The sequence below is a fragment of the Ailuropoda melanoleuca genome, chromosome 13 (assembly GCF_002007445.2).
Source record: "Ailuropoda melanoleuca isolate Jingjing chromosome 13, ASM200744v2, whole genome shotgun sequence".
NCBI classification, from domain to species: Eukaryota; Metazoa; Chordata; class Mammalia; order Carnivora; family Ursidae; genus Ailuropoda; species Ailuropoda melanoleuca.
In genome coordinates this window covers 58,260,681-58,283,106 of record NC_048230.1, presented here as the reverse complement: position 1 = coordinate 58,283,106, position 22,426 = coordinate 58,260,681, and the positions used below count along the sequence as shown (strand labels likewise).

General features: G+C 37.8%; 1 protein-coding gene across 4 annotated transcripts in view; it reads left to right on the top strand.

Moving 5' to 3' along the window:
• The window catches only part of NCOA3 (nuclear receptor coactivator 3), a 137,046-nt gene that overhangs the window by 87,147 nt on the left and 27,473 nt on the right, over positions 1–22,426 (top strand). For all 4 annotated transcript variants that reach the window (XR_004619395.1, XM_034639863.1, XM_034639861.1 and 1 more), the window contains 6 exons: positions 16,520–16,624; positions 17,501–17,673; positions 18,138–18,238; positions 19,550–19,724; positions 20,317–20,505; positions 20,674–20,775. Coding sequence is in view for 3 of the 4 variants with exons in the window: in XM_034639863.1 (XP_034495754.1) it covers positions 16,539–16,624; positions 17,501–17,673; positions 18,138–18,238; positions 19,550–19,724; positions 20,317–20,505; positions 20,674–20,775 (826 nt within the window). In the remaining variant the exon portion in view is untranslated. The remainder of the gene's footprint in view (positions 1–16,519; positions 16,625–17,500; positions 17,674–18,137; positions 18,239–19,549; positions 19,725–20,316; positions 20,506–20,673; positions 20,776–22,426) is intronic.

The following is a 22,426-nucleotide window of genomic DNA, read 5'->3' as shown; positions in this document are numbered from 1 at the left end:
ATCCAATCTTTTCACAACGATTTATTCTATTTTCATTTATTTTTTTTCATGGCTGTCAAATTTTTATCTCTTAAGGATCATAAGCATTTATTTTAAACTTATTTAAAGATTTCATTTTATTGGGTGGTGAATTCATCTTACAATATTGATGAATTTCTTGGTCATCTTTCTTAGTTTCCGTTTTCAGATACACTTAGGAATTTTCATTTATGATTTGCATCTTAAGTGGGAAATTTAGTTTTCCTTTTGTTCATTTGCTGCTCTCCATGTGACCCCTTCTCCCCAGCTTGGTACCCCTAGCTCTGTTTTTGTTGCCATCTCCCATTTCCACTCTATCTTCAGTCTGGTTTTGGGACTCCATTCTGAATATTCTTGCAGTATTAGATGATGACTCTTTCTTCTACACTGCAGTTCGATGTGATCAGTAACTTGTTATTGATGGCCATAGCTTTTCTTTACCTTCCTTTCTGCAATTTTTTGGTTTGGTTTTTACCTGTCAGCCTTGCTTTTGGTCCTGTTATCTTGTGCACAATTGGATTTCCTGACAAAGCAGTTGCTAGTTTCTCGTCGTGAAATTCAGTGGGATCATGGAGTCGTCAGTTCATTACGATATGTTTGCTCTGTGTTTTGGTCCACAGACATATTTGTTATTTTTGAGCATGTCTGTGCCTTCCAAAATTAATAAAAAGTATGTACTTTATTTGTCATTATTATATTTATAGCCAGGGGGAAGAGTGGTTGGTTGAAAGCAATAATCCATGATGTCATTTTACCAGTTCTTTTTAAAAAATTTTTATTAATTTTAAATTTTAATTCCAGCATAGTTAACATAAGTGTTGTGTTAGTTTCAGGTGTACAGTATGGTGATTCAGCAATTCTATACATTAGTCAGTGCTCATCATGATAAGTGCACTCTTAATCTCCATCACCTATTTCACCCACCCCCCTACCCACCTCCCCTTTGGTAACCATCTGTTTGTTCTCTATAGTTAAGAGTCTGTTTCTTGGTTTGTCTCTCTCTCTTTCTCTCTTTGCTTTCCTCTGTCCATTTGTTTTGTTTCTTAAATTCCACATAGGAGTGAAATCATATGGTCTTTGTCTTTCTCTGGCTGACTTATTTCGCTTAGCATTTTACTCTTGAGCTCCATCCATGTTGTTGCAAATGGCAAGATTTCATTTTTTTTAGGATTTCATTTGTTTATTTTAGAGTGCAAGAGCGAACGGGGTGGGGCAGAGGGAGAGGGAGAGAGAGAATCTCAAGCAGACTCTGTGTCCAGTGTGAAGCCCAATGTGGGGCTCGATCCCACAACCTTGAGATCATGACCTGAGCCGAAACTGAAAGTCGGATGCGTAACCGACTGAGCCACCCAGGCACCCCAGGATTTCATTCTGTTTTATGGCTGACTAATATTTCATTGTACACATACATCCCACATCATCTTTATCCATTTGTCTATTGATGGACACTTGGGCTGCTTCCATAATTTGGCTGTTGTAAATGATGTTGCAGTAAACATAGGGGTACATGTAACCTTGTGAATTAGTGTTCTTTTAATTTTTTTAAATACCCAGAAGTGCAATTAGTGGATCATATGTTATGGTAGTTCTGTTTTTAACTTTTTGAGGAACCTCCATACTGTTTTTCCACAGTGGCTGCACCAGTTTGCATTCCCATCAGCAGTGCGCGAGGGTTCCTTTTTTTCCACAACCTCACCAACACTTGTTTCTTGTGTTTTTGATTTTAGCCATTCTGACAGGTGTGAGGTGATATCTCATTCTTGTTTGAGTTGCTTTTCTGTGATGATGATTGATGTTGAGCATCTATTCATGAATCTGTTGGTCATGTTTAGGTTTTCTTTGGAGATATGTCTGTTCACGTCTTCTGCCCATTTTTTAATTGGGTTGTTTCTTGTTTTTCGTTTTTTTCATTTTGAGTTAAGTTCTTTATATATTTTGGATACTAACCCTTTATCAGATATGTTGTTTGCAGGTATCTTCTCCCATTCAGTACTTTGTCTCTGGTTTTATTGATTGCTTTGTTTCCTTTGGTGTGCAGAAGCTTTTTTTTTTTTTAATGTAGTCAGGAAGTTCTGTTCTTTGATTTCACAACCTGGCTTATTTATATAGGCTTGCACATAGTAGATACTGAAATATTTATTAAACGAATGTGAAGAGGATCTTGGAGAATCCATACCAGTTTCAAACCTTCAATCCCAACCTTAATCTAGTACAGTGGTTCTCAAAAGTGTGGTTCATGGTCCTTTGGGAGTGCCTGAGAACTTTTGTAAAGTCCATACAGTTAAAACTATTTTCATAATAATTCATTATTTGCCATTTTCATTTTATTGATGTTTGCACTGATGGTGCAGAGCCAGTGGTACAGAAAACTTCTGGCACCTTAACTTGAATCAAGGCAGTGGCACTGTCGACTGTACTAGTGGTCATTATATTCTTTATTTCCCTGCACTTAGAGTTAAAGGGAAAAAAAAGCAATATTTCTCACTTAGGATTGTCCTGCATGAAGCAGCAAAATTTGCTCATTTCATTAAATCTTGAGTCTTGAGTACTGTATTTGAAAAGTTCTGTCTAGGGGCGCCTGGGTGGATCAGTCGTTAAGCATCTGCCTTTGGCTCAGGCTGTGATCCCAGGGTCCTGGGATCCGAGCCCCATATCGGGTTCCTCCGCTGGAAGCCTGCTTCTTCCTCTCCCACTCCCCCTGCTTGTGTTACCTCTCTCACTGTGTGTGTCTCTCTCTGTCAAATAAATAAATAAAATCTTAAAAAAATAATAAAAATAAAAAGTTCTGTCTAGTGAGAATGGAAATATGCAGAAAGCACTCTGCCCACCAAAGTGTGATGGTTATCGTGGGGAAAAGCCTTTGTGTGATTGGTTTGTGTACAGAACTAGCCACTTTTTTTTATGGAATACCATTTTTACTTGAAAGAATGGCCAATAAGCTCTGGTTATTGAAACCTGAGCTTTCGGCAGACAGTTTCTTGAAACTGAGCAAGATGAACCTATTACTTCAAGGAAGACCTCTGATAGTATTTGTATTTAGTGATAAAATTTGAGTTTTCAAGTGAAAATTATAATATTGGTTAAGTTTGAATCTGCCACCATGAGTGTAACAGCTTCTCAGTACTTAGACTTTCAAAATGGGATGGGTGGTGATATTAATATGGAGTTTTTGATATTGTATCATGAAATATATGGATATTTTAAAATCTGCTTGATCAGTGAAGAGATACTGTTAAAATGATGGTGTTTGATGTTACAGAATCATGCATGGGAAAAAGATTTGCTCAGAATGTAAGCTAGGGGAGTATATTTTATTTTATTATTTTATTTTATTTTATTTTTTTAAGATTTTATTTATTTATTTGACAGAGATAGAGACAGCCAGTGAGAGACGGAACACAAGTGGGGGGAGTGGGAGAGGAAGAAGCAGGCTCATAGCGGAGGAGCCTGATGTGGGGCTCGATCCCATAACGCCGGGATCACGCCCTGAGCCGAAGGCAGACGCTTAACTGCTGTGCCACCCAGGCGCCCCAGGGGAGTATATTTTAATGTAATAGCATGAAAGTTGATCGGTAGTTTCAAATTTCACTTTGCAACTAACCTTTAAGAAAATACTGCTTGTTGAGTTTTAGCACAATATCAAGGAAAATTATCTACAATTTGCAAAAGGCTATTGAAATAGTCCTTTTTAAAAATAAGTACATGTCTCTGAGGCTGGTTTTTCTTATATGCTTTTATCAGATTAACATATTGCAACATACTGAATGGAGAAGTAGATAAGCGAATCGAGCTATCTTCTTTAAGTCAAACATAAGATTTGTAAAAATGTAGAAACAGTGCCACCTCTCTGTTTTGTTTCCGAAAATTTATTTTTCGTAGAATTGTTTGTGCAATTGTTAACACATAATGGGCTTGTTTTAAAATGAATTAATATTTCAAATAGTTACACGTTTTAATTTTGAATATGGTAGATATTGATAGGTATAACCCACATAACAAAAGCGTTTTGGCATTCTCAGTTTTTAAGAGGTAAAGGAACCCTGATACCAAAAAGGCTGAGAATCACTGATGTAGTGAATTTGGTTGGAACTCTAGAGGCATTTGACTTAAACGTTTCACCCTGCTTGTATGTATTGGTTGTTTTGAAGCACATCTAAATTCTGCTATAGCTGTCTCTCTTCTGACCTACTTAAACAGGAAGGGGGCCAGAGCTAAGGTTTGGCCATTTTCAAGGACGTGCAGTTGCTTTACCCTGAATCTTTCTTTTAGTAGTAAGATCCAGATTGACTGCAGAAGGTTAGGACTTCGAACACTTGTATAACGTTGTGTGCTGTATCTGATACGCAGTTGTTCCTGATTTTGAATTAACAGGTCAGCCATTAATTTCCAGTGGAGACCTTTCATAGCACATAATACATTTTGGGATACTATATTTACTAGTTTGTTGATTATGGACCCTGGGTCATTAGCTTGTTAAAGGCAAAAAACCTTGTCTCTTTTGGTCAGCAGTTTATCTGAAGGACATGGCATAGGGAATGCAGTATGTGGACAACACTCAATATGTTGAAGAATGATCAGTTAAAATTTTTTTCCCTCTAATTTTATTGAGAAATAATTGACAGACATCACTGTATAAGTTTATGGTGTACAGCGTGGTGGTTTGATTTACGTGTATTGTGAGATCAGGACAGTTGGTCCAGCTAACATCCAGTTTCTCCCATAGATACAATGAAAAGAAAAAATTCTCCTTGTGATGAGAATTTTTAGTTGCTTCTCTCTCTCTCTCTCTTTAAGATTTTACTTATTTCACAAAGCACAAACGGGGAGTGGCAGAGGGAGAGGGAGAAGCAGACTCCCCATTGAGCAGGGAGCCTGACGAGGGGCTTGAGCCCAGGACCCTGGGATTATGACCTGAGCCAAAGGCAGACGCTTAATCCACTGAGCCACTCAGGCGCCCCCAGGAGCTATTCTCTTAACCGCTTTCCTACATATCACAGCAGTGTTAGCTGTAGTCATCCTGTTGTACATTAAGGACCACTCTTTAGATGGTTTGCTGGTGCGTTTTGGTTTTAGCCAATTTGGGTGTATGCCTGGATTTACAGGAGTTCATAATTAAATTTTTGCCTCCAGTGTTCTTTAACAATAACAAGGTGCCCCCAGTCTTCATTTACTAGACACGTGGGCTGGTTTTGTGAAATACAAAAAGAAGCTCTTTAAAGTCATGAATCATGAAACTGACCTTTGAACAGCAGTGAAAAAAAAAACAACCCCAAGCTATGTTTTATTTAAATTATTTGAATGATGCTCTTTTTATCCTATTCTTCAGTATTTTATATTCTTTCTTGCTGCAGATTTCTTTTCTGGTACAGTCATGATCTAGAGGACAGATTTTTAGCTCTACATAGTACTATTATACTAGCTGTATTTTGACGGGGATTTAGGGAGACGGTTGAGGCTATGGTTCAATTAGGCTTTGATACTTTTTAACGTTTCTACCAGTGGTACCTTACCTTCCAACAGGTAAAGCATGTTAAGAGTGCTTCCTTATTTTCTTTTTCGACTTTGATATATATGTTCTCATTCATTATTTGTATTTTTGTCATCCTGAAATTGATAATGACTTGAAGATTTATTTGAAGAGATAAATTCTCTTATCAGACGTGTAACTTCTAGGAATATGGAAACGTTATTTTTAAAAAAATGATTCTTTTGAATTTAAAGTTATTTAGGCTAGGAGCGGAATTATAATCAATGAAGAGTAATATGCTGTGAGGTCAGAAAAAGAAAAAAGGCAGTGGAAACAGCATGCAAAGACTGAGCCACAGACTAACCTGCAGTAAAGATGATGACCCATTCAGGAAGTCTTATGAGTCAGACTTGCCATGTGTCGCTAGCATTAGAGAACATCTGCTCCAATGTCTTCGCTTTTATTAAAGATTTTTAAAAATTTTAAGTAATCTCTATACCTAGAGTGGGGCTCAAACTCACAACCGTGAGATCCCAAGTTGCACGCTGTCTGACTGAGCCTGCCAGGTGCCCCTCCTATGTTTTTGCTTTTAAAGAAGAAAATCTAGCTATGGGTTTTACTCTTGATACATCTCTCACTCTCTTCCACCTTCAGTGTTTTTCTTTGAAAAATTAATTCAAGTTGCTTTATCAACTTTTCATTTCTGCATTGTTAATTTTTATAATGTTAGTGTCACAGGTGAACCCCCTGTAGCTACTTACTGTTTTTGCTAGTGGTGGACAGGACTAACTTCGGTACCGGAGGGGTTGTGCCTTGATAGGTGAAGTTTTTCACTCTGCGGGTACTGCAGTTCAGGAGCGTCAGTGCTGCCGCTGACCCAGTTAGCATTCCCTGTAGCATTCCTGGTGTGCCTGCCGCCACTTCCTGTCGCAGCTTTCCTTACCAGGTGGCTCATGTCCGCTCTTAAGTATTAACATTTCTTTTAGTGCCTTTTTTCTTGTCTGAGGCAGATAGAATGGTTTAGGAGAGAACGGGGCACATGGTGTGATCATTGCCCCCCTTTACATCTTTTTTTGCTTATTTATTGAATCTGTATCAGATTTTATTCCTGCTCTGTGCACATGCTCCTCTAACCCGTTTATCTTAATCCAGTGCTTTACCGCTTACTCGTGGGAGGTAGAAACTTCGTTTCTCTCTTGTTCCTCTCTCTTTCCCTGATCCTTATATTTTCATTATATGCCAAGGGAAAACCTTAGATAGAGTTTTGATGTAGAGATATTTATGTCTCTCAAGGAAAAATTAAACCACAAATCTGGAAGTAAAGAGAGATCATAAAGAACTGTCACTGTGTGCTCTTACCTAGTACCTTTGAAGGTATATGGATATCCTCTTCAGAATCTTCTAAAATATGCCTCCTTATTCTTATGTTTTTTAATCTCAAGAACACAGATATCTGTTACAGTAGTTCGTTCCCTTTTCATGGTTTTATCGGCTACTAGCTATGTCTCACTACGCTGTTTCAGTTTGAGAATGTTTTGAATTCCAGTCAGCTACCTGTAAGTTGAGAATAGCCTGAATAGTCCTGGCTAATTTGTTTTTTGTCTGAAACCTTTTAATTTGTTGCCATATGGGATATTTGTAGCTATTTGTCTTTCAGCAGAGAACAAAATTAGTGTTGCTGAACATACATCTTTGTTCTTGGTATTGAGGGATCACAGTTATTCCCTTTGTCAGTTGCTTGCTTTGTATTGCTTTTCATGCTCCCATTAAACATATGAATATGTGAGGTGTGATTATTCCCAGATTTTACAGGTGATAGGCTTTTTAAAGGTGACAAAGTTTACCTTTTAGTGAAATTGAGATTCAGCTCTCGAGTTTGATTACAACAAAGCCCCTTGTCTTTTCATTATTTCATAGTAAATGATTCAAACGTTTGGGTTTTATTTTGATAGGCAGCTTAGAGCCACTATATTTGTTGGAGTGGGAATACCCAAGTGAAAAATGACATGTCGAAAAGAAGCAAAAATGTTCTACAAAGTTTGTAATACCCTCCTAACCCCCCTTGCATCATCTCTGTATTTTAAGGAAGATTGTAGAGTTGATCAAGAGTACAGCTAGGGGGATGGTAAAGAAAAGGAGAGCTGGAGTTGGAAAAGGAACCGGGAGAATGGTGGGTAGTAGCAGTAAAAAAGGAAGGAGTTTATGATGAAAGAGTCTCGTACAATTTTTTTGAAGTTTATTTAAGAAAAAAATTTATTTATGTAAGTAAGTAATCTCTATACCCAACGTGGGTTTGAACTCACAACCCCAAGATTAAGAGTTGCGTGCTCCTGTGCCTGAGCCAGGCAGATGTCCCGCATACAGGTTTTTCTTATAATGGTTTAGAGCTTACAGTGTAGAAAGTGGAGACAGAAAAGAGAACAAGAGTAGAGTGCAGTGTGTAAACCTGTAATAAAAATAGGAGAAGTGCATCAGGATAGAGAAGGGAAAACTTCTAATTGGGAGAGTTTGAATGGTTTCATCAGAGGTGACAGTTGAACTTAATCTTGAAGGATGAGTAGGAGTATTCTAGATAGAAAAGAGATAAAAGGGAGATTTAAAAAGGAATGACTTAAAAACAAAACAGGGAAGAATTCAGTGATCATCCTTGGTCAGAATCTCTTTTAGCATAGGTCATTTGGGAGGCTGCTGGTGGTGGCAGAGGCCCTGCTGAGGAAGAAGTGTATGACTGATGGTATGCTGAGAGTGAAGCCCAGTTGTGGAGGGATTCAGTGCATTAAATTGTAGGATCCAGTGTTACCTTTAAAATAACTAAGGCATTACCCATCTAATTAGCATGCTGTCAGGAGAGAGAGTAATTTGATTTAGATGGAAGTGGCTTGCTTAACTCCCTCTGCACAGTGTCGATTTGTGAACTTCATCTTCATTGCTTCTGTAGAGGTTGAGAAGTCTCGTGGCAACTAACCAGTTGCAACTAATACCTGCTTTGGCTAGCTGGTAAGCCCAGTTCTGTTAGCAGAGTCTCTGGGGAGTTTGTGTTTGAATTCAACTTCATCAGGTTAAACTGGAACATAAATGTGAAGGGGCTTTGGGGTCAGCCTGTTGATTGAGAATGAAAAGGCAAGACATACAGAGGGAGAAGAGAGAATGAAACCTGTGGATAAAATAGCTGTTAATTTACATTTGGATACTTTTCAGCTTAATTCATATATTAAAAATAGGATGTTTTACTCTATTGTTCTCTGCTAGCCCCTTTTCAAGTTTGCTGGCATTATAAACTAGAGAAGACGGAGGAGAATGCCCAGGACCTAAGGGTATAGCATTTCCGGCATATGTCTGCACCAAGATAGTTTATTGGAGACACTGCTCGTCTGCTTTTACTCTTTAAAAAACAACTGTAGGCTGGTAGGAAACCTATCAGTCGTGTTCCCATGGCACTTACCAAATTATGTTATAATTGTTTATGCTTTCCTCTTCTGCTAACCTGAGAGTCGTAGCACTGTATGGTGCTATTCGTCTCTCTTTTGTGGACCTACAATGGTTCTGGGCATGCAAATGTTTGAGCTGAAATGGAATTAAATTAAAAAATGGATTGCATGAGGTGGTTTATACTTGATCCTACTAAAAAAACACAAAACAGGTTATCAGCAACAAAACAAGAGAATATTGCCAGTTAGTTTTTATTTGAAACTTTCTTTCTCTTCTCTGTCCTTGTTTCCTTTTAGCTCTTATCCTCTTTGCCAGGGTTGGATTAAAACATAAAAGTAGGAGAGGCATCTGGAAGAGGCATCTAGTTGATGAGGAAGCTTTCACAGTGGTTCCATGTTTACCTCGCCCTGGCTGCCCCAGTGGTATCTTAAACACACGCAGGTTATACTTCCTTCAGTTCTTCAGTCTTTTCCTCTATGGTGCTGGTTCTCTTGGAGCTGCACCGTAGATTGAAATAAAACCTTCAATTTGATATTTTAGAAAATAAAATTTTGTAGGATTAGGGCTTTAGATTAACTAGTGGTGACTATATACTAAATTGTCTTGAGTAAGAGTGTCAGTTTGGAACTTGAATTTTGGGTAGTGCTTTTATATATGAATGTCTCATTTTTCCCATTAGTAATTTTTTTTCCTAATTGGATTGAGCAGTCTCTGCTTTTACATAGAGTTTCAAGTGGTTTTCAGTAAATCACTTCAGATCCACAGTTGTTGTTTGAAAATTTTCCTCAAGTTACTGTGATTCTAAGGGGATACCCAGAAACACTCCCTAATTAGCATTATTTAATCATACCTTGTATAAGTCAGCCAAACAAGCCTGACAAATAAATTAAATTACTGGGGGGATAGTCAAAAGTTTTTGGCCCCAGCATTTAATCTTAGAAAACCCAAGAATAAAAAGACTTGACATACTTTTTTAGGGCAGAGTTCGTGCATTTCTGATTTTAAGTTTTCTTCTTGCTGTGTTAGCCATTGACTGTTATTCATCTCAAGTGGAAGTAAGGGTCATGGTTAATATTAGACCACCTCAGAGGGCAATTTATCTGGTGACTTGTAGAGTAGTGGTTAGTTTTTAGGGGCTTGAGGGGAATAGCAGCATTAGTGCCTGCTGAGTTTGAGTGGCTCCTTGCTTCTGCCCCTGATACTCTGCATACCCCTAAACCCTGAGTGTACAACTTCTCAGTGTTCTTAATGATGAGTTGAGAAATTTTCTGGTTAACTGGTTGGAGGTGGTGTGATTTAATAGTATAAATGGTTTATTTTTGGTGAGGTATAAAATGCCCAAGGAACATTTGATAGATACTTTGTTGGTTATAAAGTTCCGAGTAAGTTCTGCCATCCGGCATCTGTGCGTGATCCAGTGGAAAGTTACTTAACTACTTCCTAATCTGTAAAATGGAAATATTAGTACATACTTTGGAGAGTCCTTGTGAGAAATTACACAGAATATGTGATATGCCCAGCACTGTACAGCTACAAAATTTATCCCCTTCCCTTTCCCTTATTAATTTAGGAAAAGTAAAATATTTTAGTTGGTCTCTGTGCCATCTGAGATTTACAGGGTAACCTATCCTCCCCATTTTGGATTTTGGCCTTGCATGGCCCTCCATCCCCCCAATTATGGGCATTAGCATTGTTGATTGGTATCTTTCCTTTTTGGACAGGAGTACTTCCTGTATCCTTGTCCATCTGGCCAGTTAGTCGTATACAGTCAATATTTTTTTTCTCCCATCTTAACTGCAGATAACCCAAACGAAAGCTAGTTGATGCTGTTCAGTCATATACTAACATTTTCTTTCGAGCTGGCAAGTATAAATTCTTTCTGCTTTTTAGCCTGAATTAGTTGAAGAATGTTCATTTTTTAGCAGTTTCTCTTGTATTCTGAGCATGTTTAAGCTTTAACATGTACCATAGCTTTTTGTGTACAGAAAGGCCTGTAGTATTTATATAAGGAATTCTAACCAATTCCTGTAAGATTTTTATTTTAAATCTGATTTTTCCAAATAATATAGCAGTAGGTAACATTAGATTTTGATAGCATTGAAAATTATTCTAAATTGCTACTGTCTATATTTGAAGCAAATTGCATAGAATATCTTGCTTAAATGTAATCTTAGCTTAAAGTGTGTTGTCATATCAATATATCGAAGTAGATAGCACAGGACTCTTTAGTAGAAACATTTTAGAAAAGGAAAAAAATTGTAAAATGGCTTAAGATCTAGATGGCTGAGTTCGCACTGAAAGACTGAGTACATTTTGGGCGCTTGGATTCTGATTCGATGAAAAGTTCTCCACTCTAGTCCTTTTCTTTTTCTTTTCTTTCTTTCTCTTTCTCTTTTTAAAAATAATTTATTTATTCGAGAGGGAGCAAGCAAGCACGAGCCTGGGGGTGTAAGGGTAGAGGGAGAGGGAGAAAGCAGGCTCCTCACTGAGCAGGGAGCCTGACTGAGTCTTGATCCCAGGACCCTGAGATCATGACCTGAGAAGCAAAGGCAGATGCTTAATCGACTGAGCCACCCCGTTGCTCCTCTGGTCCTTTTTCATACTATAGTGTCAGGGGCTTGAAAAAACTGTGATTGGATTGTACTCTACCTGGAAGTGTAGTTGAGCTGTGTCTCTAGTTTCATCATCACTTGGGGAACGTCTCTTCATTAGCAACTTCAAAATATATCTGTGCAGGTCATTATTGGATTTATGAGGTGATTTCAAGAGTACAGATTACACGAGGGGCCAATATGTATTGTGGTCTTAATTCTTTATGGTGTAGGGGATCTTTAACTGTAGGGAGTCAGACTTTAGAAGGGGCTTAATATTCATCGGCTGTTCTTATAATCAAAGACACTGTGAGACTCTTGTGCTATATTATTTCCCCTTTGAATATGGATTTTACCAACTCCATATATCCTCTAAACTAGATAGGTTGTAATTTAAGATGTAAAAATGTAAGCTGTACAGTTACTGATTTATGTTTCTTTTAGAATTTTTTTGGGAAAAATGATCTATTCATGGGTCTGGTATGTAATCCGTTCTCCCCTCCCACCCTAATTATCGACTACTGACTGAAAATGGTCTCGATTTAGGGGGTGTGTGCTAGGCATTTACCTTTCATACCTTAACAAGAGTAATTTACCAAACTAGATAATATATCCTCTCAGGTAGATCTAATTTGAGTCCATCTCTGCCACTGAGAAGCAGGCAGCAGACCTGGCACATAAAACAGATGCTATTTACAATTTCTATTTTTATAATGAAGATTAATACCAAATAAACAAAACTCTAAAGTATGTCATAGTCACTTGTGCTCAGGAATAATTGTGTTAGTTATTGTATGTACTGACACTTATTTTTTGGACAGAAATACTTACAGTTTTCATTTCTCGTGTTGAACGTTTTCTTTTTCCTAGTGAAACTTAGGAAGATGCATTTGCTGTATTTTGATTTTTTTCGTTGTGTGGTATTTTATCATTCACTCTTGGAAATCATGTGGTCTTTCAGGTGTTGTGCAATGAATATGGCGTGTTTCCAGGGTTCATATCTAAGTAACAACTAGACAAGAAATTGGCAAATCTGTTTTTTTTTTTTTAAGATTTTATTTTTATTTATTCGACAGAGATAGAGACAGCCAGCAAGAGAGGAAACACAAGCAGGGAGAGTGAGAGAGGAAGAAGCAGGCTCATAGCCCAGGAGCCTGATGTGGGGCTGGATCCCATAACGCCGGGATCACGCCCTGAGCTGAAGGCAGACGCTTAACCGCTGTGCCACCCAGGCGCCCCGGCAAACCTGTTCTTTAAAAAAAAAAAAAAAAAAGATACCTTCATGGTTTTACATTAGAATTTTGTGTTAGCACATTTGTGGGTAATTACCTTTGTTACTAGAGATCAGTGGATTCTGTAAAAGAGTAAATTTGGTAGCACATAGACTGCACAGTCAAATGCACATTATAGCTTGTTGTTACGCCAGATCAAGAGAAAGAGTCACATCTGTATATATGGATGCATTTGACATACTTATTTTTCTCCACATGCACGTAAAAATTGACTTAACATGAATGACTTGTATGCATTTCTCGTTTAGACTGGTAATTGTGGTTATTGATTTCTTCCAATCTAAGAGAGTGTCATGGTTTTTCATTCTCTACTGATGTAATTTATGCCTTTAAAACTTATTTTGGTGAAATCCCAGTATCAAGTGTAGAAGTGAAAAATTTAAAAAGTTTGAACTATTATATAGATTAGAATGAAGGGAATTCTAAAGTATGACTTAATAAGTTGAATGTTCCATTTATTCAATATTTATTCAAGACATTTATTGACCACTTATTAAATGCTAGGCACCTTCAACTGTACTGGAGATTCAGCTTAACGTTTAATAGCAAAGTAAGGTGAAATAATACTGAGACTATAGTTATAAATTGTATCTTTCAAATTAAAGAAATGCTATTTGTTCACTAAATAGTTTGCCATTCAATTTTGGGGATTCAGCTTATGGTTGATATCAGAGTAAGAAAATAATATCTAGGATGTGGAATAGATTATATCTTTAAAGTAAAGAAATGTTATTACTCACTGGATGGTTTGCCACTCAATTTAAAAATAACTTTGTGGGGGCGCCTGGGTGGCACAGCGGTTAAAGCGTCTGCCTTCGGCTCAGGGCGTGATCCCGGCGTTGTGGGATCGAGCCCCACGTCAGGCTCCTCCGCTATGAGCCTGCTTCTTCCTTTCCCACTCCCCCTGCTTGTGTTTCCTCTCTCGCTGGCTGTCTCTATCTCTGTCGAATAAATAAAATCTTGAAAAAAAAATAAAAATAACTTTGTGAATGAAACAATACAAAACCAGGTGTGTATTGAGATGTAGCTAAAATTAAATTTTCTGTACTTAAGAACTCACTGTTTTTAAATAGGAAAATTGGTAATCAAAACTGACATACTTTAGAACTTTTTTATTTGGAAATAATTTTAAACTTTAAGTTGCAAGAAAAAGAATAGTACAAAGAATTTAAAAATTTTTCTCTTACCAAGATTCACTCAGTGTCAGTGTTTTGCTGCCCTCCTTTCTCTTCTCTCCTTCCTCTCCCTCACTTCTCTTTCTGTTCGTTTTCTCAATCAGTCACTTAAAATGTGTATAAACCCCATCCCTCCACCACTGGAGGATCATTTGCATATATAATGGCCCATTAACTGTAAGTATTAAGAATAGGGATAGCCTCTTAAATAAACATGTACAGATTTCAACTTAAATAAATTTCACATTGATAAAATATTCCTATCTTCCATATTCTAGTTTTGTCAGTTGATCCATTAATGTCCTTTATAGCGTTTCCCCTATCTAGGACAGAATCCAGTATGGGATCAAATATCACATTTATCATTTCTTTTTAGATTTCTTTAATCTGGAATATTTACAGATTTTTGTCTTTTATGACATTGTCATTTTTGAAGAATGCAGTATTTCTGGCATTGTGGGATCTGGGAATGCTTCAAAATCAGAATATTGAGCCATTATTATTTTTTAAAGATTTGAGAGAGAGAGAGAGAGAGAGAGGGAGAGAACGTGTGCGTGCGCCCAGGGGCAGAGGGAGAGGGAGAGAATCTCAAGCAGATTCCCTGCTGACTGTGGAGCCCAACTGGGGCTCCCATTTCACAACCCCTGAGATCATGACCTGAGCTGAAATCAGGAGTCTGCCGCTCAACCCACTGACCCACCCAGGCACCCCATATTGAGCTACTATTAATCAAAGATACATTAAGTTCTTTTCTCTCCTTTATTTTAACTTGTGAGGAAAAAAACAACAAAAACAACACACTCTTGGAAACATCTCAGCTTTTCAGCTTTTACATTTTACTAGCAAAATTATAGGTAGAATGAATTTTGTTGGTATTTAATTCATACCTACAGCATATGTAAAGATGATGTCATAATCTAGAACTCTTGGTTAACGATCATATGGTTTTGATTTTTTAAAAGCCACATATTTTAAGTTTCATTGGCATCTTGTGTGAAATTTTGAATTTTTATGTCTCCTTTCCTGGTGTTATTTTGCCACCTAGTGGAAATTTATGTCCTTCACTACATGTCTAAAAATATAGATGGACTGCAAGATGCATTTTAACATATTAAAAGAAAAAAGTAGTTTGGGAAGTTTGAACTTCTTGATGGACTTGGAGTTCTGTAGAACAATGATTGTCTTCCTAAACAAGAGTTTAGGACAAATAAAGTTCTTAGTAAGTGAAGGCTTAGTAGATGTCTTAAAATTATAAGCTACTGAATGTTAAAACCTGTTTTTGTTTCAACAAGAAGCACCCTACATTTATTTTCTTTATCACTGAAATCTTTTTTTTTTTTTTAAAGATTTTTATTTATTTATTTGACAGAGATAGAGACAGCCAGTGAGAGAGGGAACACAAGCAGGGGGAGTGGGAGAGGAAGAAGCAGGCTCACAGTGGAGGAGCCTGACGTGGGGCTCGATCCCATAGCGTTGGGATCACGCCCTGAGCCGAAGGCAGACGCCCAACCGCCGTGCCACCCAGGCGCCCCTATCACTGAAATCTTAAAACATATTACATTTCCATCAGTTAATATTAATTGTTGCTATGTGGATCATGTCAAAATCCCTCTTCCCCCTTGAACTTTTTATTGTATGTGTTCTCTCCAGGCCTAACATAGTGGAGTTTATGTGTTATTTACACATTCCAGGTTTATTTTGAAGTCACGGAAGAACAACACAGTGGGTAATAAATACTGATGACATGGTTTAAAGGAAAACCGTGTGTTACTTGAAAACAGCCTGAAAAAAATTTAGACTTTTGTCATTTGAAGACTCCTTACCAGATGACAAGATAAGCTCTAATTTGTGCTTTCTTGGATAAAAAATAAAATTTAAGATTTTTCTTTTTACAAGATTTTATTTTTAAATAATCTCTGCACCCAGTGTTGGGGCTCAAACTCACAACCCCAAGATCAAGAGTCATCTTCTCTACTGACTGAGCCAGCCCGGTGCCTCGGGATTTCATCACTTGAAGAGTTGGCGGTCTCTTTTTCTTGTTATTAAATATGAAGAAGATGCCTTCCTTATCCTTTGTAGTATTTAACATACACATTTTTAGTAGGACTCGAGAAACATTTTAGTCTTGGAGTTGGATGTTCTGCATAATTAAACTGGAATATGAACTCTTGACGTTGTCTTCAGAATACAAATTTGTAATAAAGAATATTAAGAATTATCTAACTAACCATGGGGTTCCCTGGGTGGCTCAGTTGGTTAAGGGTTTGATTTTGGCGCAGGTCATGATCTGAGGGTCCGGGGACTGAGCCCTGCGGTCTCCGTGCTCAGTGAGGCGTTTGCTTGTCCCTCTCCATCTTCCTGTGCTGCTCTCCCTGCTCCTGCTGTCTGTCTCTTTCAAATAAATAAATAAAATCTTAAAAAAAAATTTATCTAACCACGTAGGGAGTGTAATTCTGAATTATAAGATTAAGCCATTCAAGCACACAACAGCTTTACAGAGTCATGGGTATTTTATAATATTTTCATGTTATCATTATTCTTTCTTAGTTGCTGATGTATAGTCACGATGAGCGGATTAGGAGAAAACTCCTTGGATCCTCTGGCCCCCGATTCACGAAAACGCAAATTGCCATGTGATACTCCAGGACAAGGGTAAGCAGTATATTTCCTGATGCTTCACGACAGGCTCCTCCCCCTACTGTTATATTTTTGCTTAAAGATAGCATTTCCGCTTTCTGTTGTTTATATTCTCTGGTTAGATTTTTTTTGGTCTTTGCTTAAATAATATGATTTCACTTTGTAGTAAGTAGTGTGGCATAGTGATCAGACGGACATCCTTATGATGCAATAGAAATTTTGTTGCTGATTCAGATAGAAGCAAGAATCTTAATACTAACACCTTTGATGCAGTATGAAGCATTTCTCAGGGGCGGAGGTAGGTAAGAGTTAGGAATAGATAATTAAGATTATCACAAGTAAGATTCTTTGAATTCCTGTAGGAAAATGTTGTAAGTTGGTATTTAGGCATTTGTGTAGGGTTTCATCATTCTTTTCCTGGATGAAGTTCGAAGTTTAAAAAATAGAAATATTTCATTTTATGCAGTGTGACTCTAGCCTTTTTAGTATTTGCCAAGGTCAGTATAACTTGAGTTTTAATGTGATTGTTGCAAAGTAAAAAATGACCTATAAGCCATAAAACCTTGTCATTAATAAGTAGCTAACACTGTTTTCCTTATTACTTGTTTGTTGTTTTACTGTCTGTATGAGGTAAAGACTATGTATCCTCATTTTCCAGATGAAGAAACTAAGTCTGCCCAAGGCCACCAGGCTTACAAAAAGGTGGACTTGAATTTAGGTTTGCCTGAATTTCTACTATATTGTACTACTCCTCCTAGACAAGGTTTTGATGGTTTCTGTTGGCTAAATTTAATTTGTTTAGATATGAAGGTACTGGTGTTGTGTAGAGACTGGTTCTGCTCATTGCTCTTTTGTGATATGTGTGTTCATGACCTCCCCCTTCTCTTTCAGTCTTACCTGCAGTGGTGAAAAGTGGAGACGGGAGCAGGAGAGTAAATATATTGAAGAATTGGCTGAACTGATATCTGCTAATCTTAGTGATATTGACAATTTCAATGTCAAACCAGATAAATGTGCAATTTTAAAGGAAACAGTAAGACAGATACGTCAAATAAAAGAGCAAGGTAATACAAAGTAAGAAAAACACTCAAGTCTTTTCAGAAGGAGCTTGTTAATTGTGTTTACATTTGTCTTTTTGCTTCCTTGTTGCTCATGTATGGACTACTGCTAATTGAGCCTAGCCTGTGTCAGACTGGACAAATGAGTTGACCAACTTTACTCTTTGAGAAATGGTTAATAGAGAAGTAGATAGAGGCCTGTGTTCTCACCCTGTCACATGTTGGCTTCCTTTCAGGAAGCCATGGATAATACATGCAGTAGTGAAGGAAAATTGAGGGTATTTCCTGCCCTCCTGGGTAAATCCTAAGTTTTAACATTTAAAAATTGTAGCATTGTTTTCTTATCAGGAAATGTTATATATGTGCGTATGTATGCCCGTGTGTGCCTTTGTTCTGGGTGCTGCGTGAAGGTGAATTTGATCTGTAACTGAAACATATGCTATTTGTAGTACTGCCTTGTGTCTTTTCAGGAAAAGCTATTTCCAATGATGATGATGTTCAGAAAGCTGATGTATCCTCTACAGGACAGGGGGTTATTGATAAAGACTCCTTAGGGCCACTTTTACTTCAGGCAAGTGTATTATACTTTTGAGGAATTTTTAAGACTTAAGAATACACTTTTGTAATGTGCTTAAAAATTTTGTAAGTAGTTCTCTTAAATAGGTTTGATTCACCTGTCGCACCTACAGCATGTTTCTCTTACTTTAAAGCAGGAGTTGGGAGCAGGGAGGCTCTTCATAAAGTGCACCTGTTAACTTTTGTTGTTTCAGCTAGTTTACTCCAACTGCTTTTTAGTTGATCAACTTAGTTCTTTGTAAATTTTCATTAAGGAGTAGTGTAGTGCCTATAGCTTGGTATTAAGAAGAAAAATGGGAAGTGCTAAGGATGATTTTCTTATTTTTTAAAGCTCCTTTCAAGGTGTAATTCTTCAAAAAGTAGATTAGACAATGATTCAGATTTTACATTGACTATAGTTATCTTTTTCCCCAATTCTTTTTAATTTTTATTTTTTTATATAGTATTTGTGCTAATGTTAATAGAAATGGTAAATGGTAGCCGATAATTGTTTGTGGTGGTTGTTAAATGAACAGTAGTTTTAAAAATTTCTATTTAGGGGCGCCTGGGTGGCAGAGCGGTTAAGCGTCTGCCTTCGGCTCAGGGCGTGATCCCGGCGTTATGGGATCGAGCCCCACATCAGGCTCCTCTGCTATGAGCCTGCTTCTTCCTCTCCCACTCCCCCTGCTTGTGTTCCCTCTCTCGCTGGCTGTCTCTATCTCCTGTCTCTATCTCTGTCAAATAAGTAAATAAAATCTTTAAAAAAAAAAAAATTTCTATTTAGTACTAAGTCTGGCGCCTTAATTGGCTAAGGCTGCCATAACAAAGTATCACAGATTGGGTGGCTTAAACAACAGAAATTTCTTTCTTTTTTAAGAACGAGAGAGCCAGGGAGGGGCAGAGGGCAAGGAAGAGAGAGAGAATCTTAAGCAGGTGTGGATCTTGATGTGGGGCTCAGTCTTAACGATCCTGAGATCATGAGCTGAGCCGAAATCAAGAGTTGGGCGCTTAACTGACTGAGCCACCCAGGCACCCCCAGAAATTTATTTCTTAAAGTTCTGGAGGCTGGAAGTCCAAGATCAGGTGTTGACAGGCTTGGTTTCTCCTGAACCTCTTTCCTTGGCTTGTAGATGGTTGCCTTTTCCTTATGTCTTCACATGATCTTTTCTCTCTGTATGGACGTCCCTGGTGTCTCTTTTCTTATATATGAAAATCAGTCCTATTGGATTAGAGCCCTGTTCTTATGAGGGTTAGGGCTTCAGGATGTGAATTTTGGTGGGGCTACAATTCAGTCCATAATAGTCAATGTTAACATATCCCACTTTAGGCATTGGATGGTTTCCTGTTTGTGGTGAATCGTGATGGAAACATTGTATTTGTGTCAGAAAATGTCACACAGTATCTGCAGTATAAGCAAGAAGACCTGGTTAACACAAGTGTCTACAATATCTTGCATGAAGAAGACAGAAAGGATTTTCTTAAAAACTTACCGAAATCTACAGGTAGGCTTTTAATGTGTATTTTCTAAATAAGTTAAAAGAACTGTTTTCTTGACCATTTCTCTTTAGATTATTTATTTATTTGACAGAGAGAGACAGCCAGCGAGAGAGGGAACACAGGCAGGGGGAGTGGGAGAGGAAGAAGCAGGCTCCCAGCGGAGGAGCCTGATGTGGGGCTCGATCCCAGGACTCTGGGATCACGCCCTGAGCTGAAGGCAGATGCTTAATGACTGAGCCACCCAGGTGCCCCTCTTGACCATTTCTTAGAAAATTGAATGTACATCTTGGGAAGCAGAGTGGCCAGACTTGTGCAGAAAGGCAGGTGGTTAATAGCAAAAGTTTCAGATATGACCTCAGTGAATTTAGAATTTGGTATACATATCATGGGGCCAAAATATATAGCGAGTTTCAAAATGGTGAGATTTCTGTTGAAATGGAAGTTATTCCAATATTATATATATTGCCGCTGTGAAATGTCTGTGTAGAAATTAGTATGAAAAACATAGTTATGAGAAAATACAGCTTAAATTCTTGATGATAGTCATAGACCGAGTTGCCAGTTTTTTAAAAACTTTTTTCCTTTTGTTTTCCAAAGTTAATGGGGTTGCCTGGACAAATGAGACCCAGAGACAAAAAAGCCATACATTTAATTGCCGTATGTTGATGAAAACACCTCATGATATTCTGGAAGACTTAAACACTGGTCCTGAAATGCGCCAGAGATACGAAACAATGCAATGCTTTGCCCTGTCTCAGCCACGAGCCATGATGGAGGAAGGGGAAGGTAAGGTTGACCACATGTTTGAGATGTCTGTCAAACAGTGGCCAAATTGGTAGTTCTGTGATTTCCATTGTTGTATTCGTTTACTGAATTCTACATCCTTACTTGCCTATTGAATAGACTTGTCCAGAAGTTAAGTATAATTCTTACCTGGTTAAATTTTTCTTGTAGATTTGCAGTCCTGTATGATCTGTGTAGCACGCCGCATTACTACAGGAGAAAGAGCATTTCCCTCAAACCCTGAGAGCTTTATTACTAGACATGATCTTTCAGGTAAACACTTGGTGTATGTGTGTGTATACATTTTGTTCACTGGGGAGTTTTTATAAAAGTTAGCTATTTCTGCAGCCTACACTATCATGTAAGTGCCTGCACTCACTGTAATGAATGCTTTGCATGGATTATTTCTTATGTTCCTTATGCAACTCTAAGATTCACTAAAACCCCTGGCATTTGTGTTAGGTATATTTGACACTTAAAATCCCTCAAATAAAAAAAAAATAAATGTAGAGGCACCTGGTTTTCTCTCCAAATAGTATTTCAGATCAGAAGTTAGTATTTCTTTCTCTAGGGGCGCCTGGGTGGCTCGGTCATTAAGCGTCTGCCTTCGGCTCAGGGCGTGATCCCGGCATTCTGGGATGGAGCCCCACATCAGGCTCCTCTGCTGGGAGCCTGCTTCTTCCTCTCCCACTCCCCCTGCTTGTGTTGCCTCTCTCGCTGGCTGTCTCTATCTCTGTCAAATAAATAAATAAAATCTTAAAAAAAAAAAAAGAAGTTAGTATTTCTTTCTCTAACTTCAAACCCATTTTTCATAAATAAGCTTTCAAAAATATTGGTAACTTAATGAGAATTACTGGGAGTAACTCTTAATATCAACATGAGCTTCAGTTTTTTTAAAAAAAATTTAAAAAAGATTTATTTATTTGAGACAGAGAGAGAGAGAGTACAAGCAGGGGGAGCAGCGGAGGGAGAGGGAAAAGGAGAAGCAGGCTCCCCGCTGGGCAGGGAGCCCAACATGGGGCTTGATCCCAGGACCCTGGGACTGTGACTTGAGCCTAAGGCAGACGCTTAACCAACTGAGCCCCCCAGGTGCCCTGAGCTTCAATCTTGGTCTGCCATTTTTTGACTATGGGAATAAAGAATTAAAGCCAGTACAAGTGATAAAGCACGATGATGAAGTTAGATGTGGTGGCAGTATTATCTATATTTACCTTCAGTGTTACTCTTGTGATCCTTTAACCCTGAATGGTGATGCCAAGGTTTGTCTTCTAGGCGCCGTCTCAGAAATGAGGAACACTAGGCCTGATGGACACAGGTTGGGTTACTTGTCCAAGATCCTGGCTTAATAAGAAAGAATTTGCAGCTGGGTCTGCCTGATGTTGAAGTCTGTAATGTTTGTTTTGTGTCCGTTATGTGGACCTGCAATAAGTAATTTGATAAAGTGGAGTAGGTTTAAATAAACATCTAATATACCTATAGCTATTTTGTGTGTGCATATGTGTGTATGTGTATATATATATATTATGTACACATACATATTAACAATATTTTACTGTTTAAAAAAAAAGCTCTTTTTATAGTTATCAGTCATTTTATGCCAGGCTCAATTTCCTGCCTTGAGCCTGCTTGAGATTAATTTTCACAGATGAAACAATAGCAGAAAAGTTCTTTGTATTCTTAATTTAGTCTGTTTACACTGAGAAATATTATTTCATATTGGAAAAATTTTTTACCTTGAGATAGTCAAACCTGGTGACAGGAATTTTTACCTTCTAGAGTGGTTCTTTCTTTGTATCTATTATGACTTGGCAGACTAAATTTTCTCCCTAAATAACAATATTCACATTTTGTAATAGAAAATACTAAATAGAACATCTTTACTCAAGTAGTTTAGTGACTAGAATGTTTTCTTTTTATTATAAAA